The 8,765-nt window shown below is 38.1% G+C and overlaps 1 protein-coding gene across 1 annotated transcript; it reads left to right on the forward strand.

Moving 5' to 3' along the window:
- The first annotated feature begins 5,666 nt into the window (after positions 1-5,666).
- On the forward strand, positions 5,667-7,851 carry LOC132643520 (12S seed storage globulin 1-like). The gene is made up of 2 exons (XM_060359951.1): positions 5,667-6,155; positions 6,842-7,851. Exons 1-2 carry the CDS (start codon positions 5,960-5,962, stop codon positions 7,714-7,716), a joined length of 1,071 nt encoding a protein of 356 aa, XP_060215934.1. The 5' UTR covers positions 5,667-5,959; the 3' UTR covers positions 7,717-7,851.
- The last annotated feature ends 914 nt before the right edge of the window (positions 7,852-8,765 follow it).

Below are 8,765 nucleotides of genomic sequence, written 5' to 3' on the forward strand. Positions count from 1 at the left end.
AAAAATGTAAAGTTTGTAGGAAAATATGTGGTCGACGAATATACTCCTTTAGTTTAATTTTATCATAGTTGTGTTGGCTATTTGGTCAACTAAAAATATATCACATATTCAAAATAGAGTTCCAAACAAATATTACTGCTGAATTTCGATTCCCAAACTAATTAACTTAACAAGTCTTTGTCATCACATAATTCAAAAGTAATTAACTTAAAAATCTTTGCCATCACATATGTGTCCTTACTATCGCATATTAAATTTACTGCATATCCCATGTTAATTATTCACAAGATGTAATACTACATAATTCACATATTCCCTACAAATTATTAATTAGTTAATATAATTTATCTTTCATTTCAAGAATAATGACTAATTTAGTTTGTACAGACCGGACTCTTTCATGGATCCGAATGTTAGTTCCCCCGGGCCCGATGTTCCCCCGGCGCCCGATGCTCACCCGGGGCCCGTTGATAGATCAGTATTGTTTTTGCAAGATAATCATAGGTAAGAGTTATTACGGGCCGGTACTATAGGGATATCTACTAGGATCCGTCCCCGTAGGCTGCAGAGAGCGTGGACTCTTTTACGCGAGCACTCCCCACACCCTCGCGTGTTGGAGATATTGTTTCGGGGCGACATTTACCGTTGCGCGTCCGTTGGTCGGGTACAGCATGATTGGGCGCTCATCACGGCCATGGTTGAGCGGTGGAGGCCAGAGACACATACCTTCCATCTTCGCACTGGTGAGGCCACGATTACACTTCAGGATGTGGAGGTCCTCTTTGGATTGCGGGTATATGGAGAGCCACTACACACTCGGTACGAGCCTCCTCCTGGTCAGACGTAGGCGACAGAGTTGACTAGGCTCACCCACTTCGTGCCTGATGCCGAGGGCCAGATTTCGAGACAGAGTCGGGTTAAGATTAGTGCACTCTGCACTTATTTGGAGGGTCTGGATCCGGTTGACGACGGCACCCCGCAGGACGATGTTGATCGTCATGCCCGTTTGTACCTACTTATTATATTCGGGGGCATCTTGTTCCCGAACTCATCGGGTGCTTTTGTCAGCTTACGTTATTTGGTTTTCTTGGAGCATCTGGACCGCCTGGGAGACTACAGCTGGGGTAGTGCTGTTTCGGCGTATCTTTACAGATGCCTGTGCCGAGCGTCTGTTGGTGTTGTCAGAGATGTGTGTGGATTTTTTGCTCTTCTGCAGTTAATATTTTAAGCGTGTCTTCCTTTAATGTAGACAAACCTCTTTAAATGACAACTTAAAAATCGTATTTTCTAATATCGCTTACAGTTATGGGCGTGGGGGGGATGCTGCCTTTTCAGCCCGTACCTGGGCATCACCTCGAGATTGACATACATTATGCGAGGAGGTGGACAGCGGGTTTTGACCGGGATGTGGATACGCACCACAGTATTCTTCCATTTCGGGACCAGCTTGATCACATGACAGATGATGCGGTAAAACTATTTAAATTTACATTAATAAATTAATTAAACGTCTTTTCTACTTGGTGATACTAATTTGTATTTATATGTTATGCAGCTATTTATATGGACGTCGTACGCTGCTATATTAGATGGTTTGCCGCCCTTCTGTAGGGCAAGTCAGGGGGTTTGGAGGTCGCGGTGTCCATTGATACACCTGGACATCGTAAAGGATCACATGCCCGAGCGTGTCTTACGACAGTTTGGGCATACATAGAGTATACCCCCTGACGTCCGTCATGAGCTCCGACACTACCAGTGGGACGATCGAGCTGCCGTTGATGATGATTTTCTGGATTTCATGGATGTCCAGCTCCATCGTTGGGAGAACAGGTTGGGCACTTTAGCGGTGGTCGGCCATTTGACTCCCATTGATCATTACATGCGCTGGTATCATCAGATCATATGCCGATTAATCGGCAACCCAGCTTTGCGTCCCCCTAGGGATGTAGGATACTCAGCACTCGCGGGGCAGTACGAGGCATTGGTAAGTTTATCGTATTTAGATTTATTTAATTGCATTAATTGTTACGTTTTAAAAATAAACTTTTTTTATCTGTTAAACACAAATACAGCTGGTGGCCGTACAACGTTTACGCATCTTGGGGTTAGAGCATATGCCTTACCCTGGGCTTGCGGGGCTTGCCGCGGAGATGGTACGGATATCCAAGGATGGTATCCGGCAGACAGGCGAGATTAGGCGCAAGGAGGAGCCTGTTTCGGAGGCTGAGTATCAGGCAGCGTTAGGAGGAGGACCGGATGCTCCCAGAGGAGGAGGCCGTGCTGGCAGAGGACGCTGTGCTGTCGGAGGACGCTGTCCGCGTAGAGGACGCGGCGCTGCTGCTAGAGGACCTGATGGTGGAGGACACCATCTGGTAGATGAGGCGGATGAGGCCGATCCCATTCCAGAGGGCATTCACGGTCTAGTCCATCCGCAGCCGTTCCAGGCCGGTGGCAGCTCACCTGGGGACTCACCTACGTTTACGCCGACGCTCTTACTTGCTGAGATACCCGGGTTTTCATCATAGCCGAGACTGAATGCATACATGGAGGAGCGTGATAACGTTGATTGGGCGGCGTTACGCGCTTCATTAGCTGATGAGCGGCCTGTGAGGAATTTAGAGGGAGCCAGGATTGTTGACTTCGATGAGTTTTTGATCCCGGTTAGTATTAAAATATTTATTTGTTCCTTTAAAATTATTTATTTTAAATATATATTTGTTACTCATTATTTAGTAATATTTTATATTTTAGGATTCGGCGCCAGCGGGTCCACCAGAGCCACCCACTCAGGCGTTTTCTCATGGGTCTGCCGAGCCAGCGGTGTCTTCCCATATGACTACCGAGCCACAGGTAAGCTTTTTATTAAAATTTGTTTTATTCAATATAAGGTCAATATTTAATATACATATTTGATTATTTAAAGTACTTATTTTAAATATGTATGTTACTTATTATTTCGTTTTTTTTTCATATTTTAGGATTCGGCGCCAGTGGGTCTACAGGAGCTACCTATTCAGGAGCATTCTCATCAGCCTGCCGAGGTAGAGGTGTCTTCTCATGAGACTACCGAGGCGCATGTAAGTTTTTTACTTAAAACTAATTTTATTCAATATAAGGTAAATATTTATTTAATTTTTATAACCTTTACTTGGACTTCGAACAACATCTCGTCCAGGAGACTACCTCATATTCACCACCACACCCATCTCAGGAGCCTACAGACCCATCTCAGGAGTCTACTCAGGCGCCCGTTGACACACAGGTTTGATTAAATAAATAACGTTAATGTATTAAATATAAATAAGAAATGACACTAATTATTATATATTTTTTAGGTTCATCCTTTGGCGCCCGCAGTGGCAACTCCTGACGAGGAAGAAGTCGAGTTTCCAGACCTAGCTTAGCCTGAGGTTCTGAGTGTGCCAGCGGGACTAGATCCCAAGAAGAAACACGTTCTAGTTAAGGGTGCAAGGGCTAGGGGAAGAGGAGATGATCATGACTTGGAGCGCCCGGTTATTAAGAGGAAAAAGGGCGATGGAGAAGATGGCGAGGGCGGTGGGGATGGTATGAGCCTTAGGCCTAGGGATAGTCTCCAGCATACTACATGTGGGACCCATCCTCGATAGTGTATATACATTAGTGTTGTACAATTTATCGTAAATATTATATATTTTTTGCATATTTATAAATATTATCTTAGTCTTTATTATTGCTTATAGTTTCACATCCTAAATTGATAATAAAAAAAAACGTGACACATTCGAAATAAAGTTAAGCATTAATTTAAAAATAAGACGAAACCCTAAAAGATAAATAACTTAAAGCTAATGACTACAAGTCTTCAAACAAAAAAGGACTTCGAGCACTTTTCAACCACTAAAACGACAATCCAAATTATTGCGTATTCTTGATGTGTTGAGCCTATTTTATTAATTGTACAAATATAACTAGAGTTATATATAAAATATTGAAGTTCCGGAATCTCAAAGCATGATTAATATACGGCTAAACTACGTAAAAAAGATAAACTACGTAAAAAGGAGTGAAAATGTAATGTTTTTGGAAAATGGCGGAGTTCTATAGCGCAATATTTTACTGCGTTATAGGTGAGAGAAAGATTTCTATAGCGCAGTAAAATACTGCGCTATAGCACTTTCTATAGCGCAGTATTTTACTGCGCTAAAGGTACTTTTGTAACATTTTTTTGTTGTTGGGATATTTTGGTTCAAAATGATTTTTTTTGGGGCATTTTAGTTCCGTACTCGAAAAATTAGAGGTAGATGTTTGGATAGTTTAAATTGGACATAAATAATTAGATTTGAATTTTCGGTTTTCGGTTTGATTTGGATTTTTTTTCCCCCTCAAACTATGTCCAATCTTAATTTTATAAAAGAAACACTAATTAACTAGGAACGTGGTAGGAAAATAATTTTGCGGTAGAGTTATAGTCTGTTTGGCCAAGCTTATTTTTCTCCCAAAAGTACTTATTTTTTCAATAAGTGCTTATCTTAAAAAAAGTGAAGTGTTTGACCAAGCTTTTGGGAGAAAATAAGTACTTTTGGGGAGTAGCAGAAGCAGTTTTTCAGAAGCTAAAAAAATAGCTTTTGCCCAAAAGAACTTTTTTGAAAAGTACTTTTGAGAAAATACATATAGAAACACTTTTTAAAAGCTTGGCCAAACACTAATTGCTGCTCAAAAGTAGTTTTTAAATTAATTGGCCAAACACAAACTGCTTTTAGCCAAAAGTACTTTTTAAAATAAACTGTTTTTAAAAGCTTGACTAAACAGGCTATTAATCAGGAATTATTAATTTATTTCAATTCTGTTTCTGACAGCTCTCCTATTCTTTCTAAGAGTCAGAAGGTTAAATTACATGTATTAACAGATATTGTTGTGATAATCAGAGGAAACTTCCTCTGGTCCAAAATAAGTAAATTTTTGGGATGTAGCAAATCTGAGAAAATTAATCATTTACACTAAAAAAAAGCCATTTGATAATATTTTTTTTTCTTTTCTCAAACTTTTCTTAAAAGTAAAAGTTGATAACGTTGGAATTTGAAAAATCTATTAGATTGAAGAATAACTTTTTTGGGTTTTGAATAATTCATTTATTTTGAAAAAAAAAAATAACACTAAAAGTTCAGTTATTTCGGACCGTAGGGAGTAAATAATTTTACTTGTTAAACTCTTCTACTCCCTCGATTTCTTTTATATAATAACTTTTAAAGGTTTGACGCACTCGTTAAAAAAGTTACTTAATAGTACTTACTATGTCCCAATTTATGTTGTACCATTTGCATCGATATGGAGTATAAGAAATAAAAGTTTTTTTTTGAAATTTGTGATTCAAAACAAGCTTTAAATATTTGTGTTGTTGTAAATTTTTTTGACAGATTAAAAAAAAAATGTGTCACATTAATTAGGACAGAACGAGTACTAGTTAAGTAAATTATTTTTTTACAAATTTATCCAACATTTTAAAAAAGAAATTTATATCTTCCTAATTTTATTTAAAACCCCTTTTTTTGGGAAAAAAATTGAAAAACTAAAAAATTACTTAAAAAGAAATAGAGGGACTATTAATTATAGGAAAATAAAAACAAGAATATAGTTGGCAGATATAATAAAGCACCTAATAATGATGAAACTATCTACAATTTGTCTCAAGTAAATAAAGCTACATACAATATAATGATCTAAGTAATTAGCATTGAATATTTCCTACTAATCTAAAAAAGTTGGCCACATTTATCTAAAACTCAAATTCCGCAAACCCCAAGAGTGATCTATAATCCTGTTCTATCACAAACTCAATTTAATTAAAATCCTTATACTACGCTACTTTGGTGTGAGATTTCCTCTCTATAAATACCAAACTCTCATTGGGTTTACAATCACTCTAATTTTCTTCTGTTTGCTTTCTTCACTGAGATTATATTTTTCTATAATATATACAAAGATGGATGTTGATCTAACACCAAAGTTGGCAAAGCAAGTGTATGGAGGAGAAGGAGGATCATACCATGCATGGTGTCCAAATGAACTTGCAATGTTGAAGCAAGGGAATATTGGTGCTGCTAAACTTGCTCTTTCCAAGAATGGCTTTGCTTTGCCCAAATACTCTGATTCTGCTAAGGTTGCCTATGTCCTTCAAGGTAAAATTTGGGTTCTTTTTTTTTGCTTATGATCCTAATGGGGGGGGGGGGGGGGGGGGGGTTCCCTCTTCTGATTGTATGGGGTTTCTTTTTTATGAATCATGATGGTTTTGTTGTTTTGATTGGTGGGATTTTCTTTTGTTTAAAGTTAATTGTTATTGTTTTGGAATTCTATAATCGTATTTGCGTTAATTTGGGGTTTCTGTTTATGAATCATGTGGTTTTGTTGTTTTGATTGGTGTTTTTTTTTTTTTTAAATAGAATTTACTTGTTTGAATTTATGGGTTTAGGTTAAGTCTTGGATTTGATGGGTTGGTTCATGATCTAGGTCTTGTGTGATCCATTTATTACTATTTGATATGATGTTGAAAGGGTTTGATCCCTTTTTTACTGTAAATCTTCCATTTGGTTTTTGATTGTGACATGACTTTTGTGTGTTTCTATATGTTAATATTGTTAAGATCATACTCTTCTTTGAATAATGATAATTGGTTTGTGGTCTATTTTATTATTAAGATAGAAAATTGGAAGTTGGTCTTCATCTATATACATGTGTACTTTGTTAGAATCTTGATTCAATGGTCTTCTCAATTGAACATATTGCTTTTGTTGCTATATACATTGGGTATAAATATATCTGTTTATTTTAGCCACTTGTTTACTAAAATTCTGAAAATACTTATCAGGCTGTGGGACTGCTGGAATTGTTCTTCCAGAGAAAGAAGAGAAAGTGGTGCCCATTAAGAAGGGTGATGCCATTGCCCTCCCTTTTGGTGTTGTAACATGGTGGTACAACAAAGACGACACCGAACTTGTGGTTCTCTTCCTTGGCGATACCAAAACTGCACACAAGGCTGGTTCGTTCACCGACATGTACTTGACTGGCTCCAACGGAATTTTCACTGGTTTTTCGACTGAGTTTGTTAGCAGGGCATGGAATGTAGAAGAGAGTGTGGCTAAGACTCTAGTTAGCTCCCAGACTGCTAAGGGCATCGTGAAGCTCGATGCTGGCTTCCAAATGCCCGAGCCTAAGCAAGCCCACAGGGATGGCATGGTACTCAACTGTGAGGAAGCCCCATTGGATGTTGACATCAAGGGTGGTGGAAAGGTGGTTGTTTTGAATACCAAGAACTTGCCTTTAGTCGGCGAAATTGGACTTGGTGCTGATCTTGTTAGGTTGAACGGAAGTGCTATGTGCTCTCCCGGTTTCTCATGTGATTCGGCTCTTCAGGTCACTTACGTTGTCAGGGGCAGTGGCCGAGTGCAGGTTGTTGGCGTTGATGGTAAGCGTGTTCTTGAAACACACCTCAAAGCTGGTTGTCTGTTCATCGTTCCGAGGTTCTTTGTGGTCTCGAAAATCGGGGATCCAGATGGCATGGAGTGGTTCTCCATCATCACTACACCAAATCCAATGTTCACTCACTTGGCTGGAAGAACTTCAGCATGGAAGGCGCTGTCACCACAAGTGCTGCAGGCCGCTTTCAAGGTCTCACCAGATGTAGAGAAGCAATTCAGCTCCAAGAGAACCGCTGAAGAGATTTTCTTCCCACCACCTAACTGATTTATGTTTTTCCATCCTTAGTAATATGAGAGGGGCACTAGTATAGAGGTTACTGTTTTAGATTTCCCTCCTTATGGTGTTCGGAACAAGTACTCTTGAATTGATACGATAATATCATAGTTTAATTGCTCTTTTCCTTGGTTGCCTTGTGTTATGCTCAAAATTTCATCAGCTATAGCTATTACATTACTGGTACTGATTCCTCTTTAAGCTCTCTCTGCTTGCGATATGATTCATCTTTTTTCCAGTAGTAGTCATAATCAACGTAAAGGCATTGAACAAGCATCTTTTACCAGATTTTTATGCTGTGAAGAGGAAGATACTAAAGGAGATCATCACTTTCCTTACTTGGATACTTTGGTCATGTCTTCTTCATATATGAATTTTCATATTTTAATGAACAAAAGATTTCCATTTACAGCTTCAGCAAAAAAAACACTTCGGTTCAGTTGGTGCTAGTTCTTCTAATATGTATTTACTGCATCAAGTTTTACCTGTAATATTTTTCTGCCAACTTAAGACTCTTTTAGTTGCATATAGGGCTGCTCATGGTTTGGTGAAAAACCAAAACCAAACCGAATAAAAAAAACCAACATTCGGTTTGTTTTTAAATTTTAAAAACCGATAATGTTTGGTTTGGTTTTGGTTCTATTGAAAAATAACCGAACCAAACCGATAAATTATATGCATAAATTTTGTAATTATTTATATGTATAATGTTAATTTTTCATAAATAATTATAAATATTTTATACCTTTTAATTATGAATTTGATTTTTGTCTACTTATTTCACATGACCGTCTAAGGCCCATGTCTTAAAGAATATGTCCAAGTGTAAGTCTTAACTCTTGAGTGTAACCCTATTGTCTCACTTTTTATTTTACATTTCTGCCTAACCTAACTGAACAATAGAAGCTCACGTTTCTATCTCACAGTGAAGGCTCAAGAGCAACCTCAAGTACAGGGAAAAGAGAGCTTGATAAGAAATTTGAAGAATGTAAAGAAAGAATAGTTGAATTTCCATTGCTAGTCATAAACTGAAAAATCGA

The sequence above is a fragment of the Lycium barbarum genome, chromosome 6 (assembly GCF_019175385.1).
Source record: "Lycium barbarum isolate Lr01 chromosome 6, ASM1917538v2, whole genome shotgun sequence".
NCBI lineage: Eukaryota > Viridiplantae > Streptophyta > Magnoliopsida > Solanales > Solanaceae > Lycium > Lycium barbarum.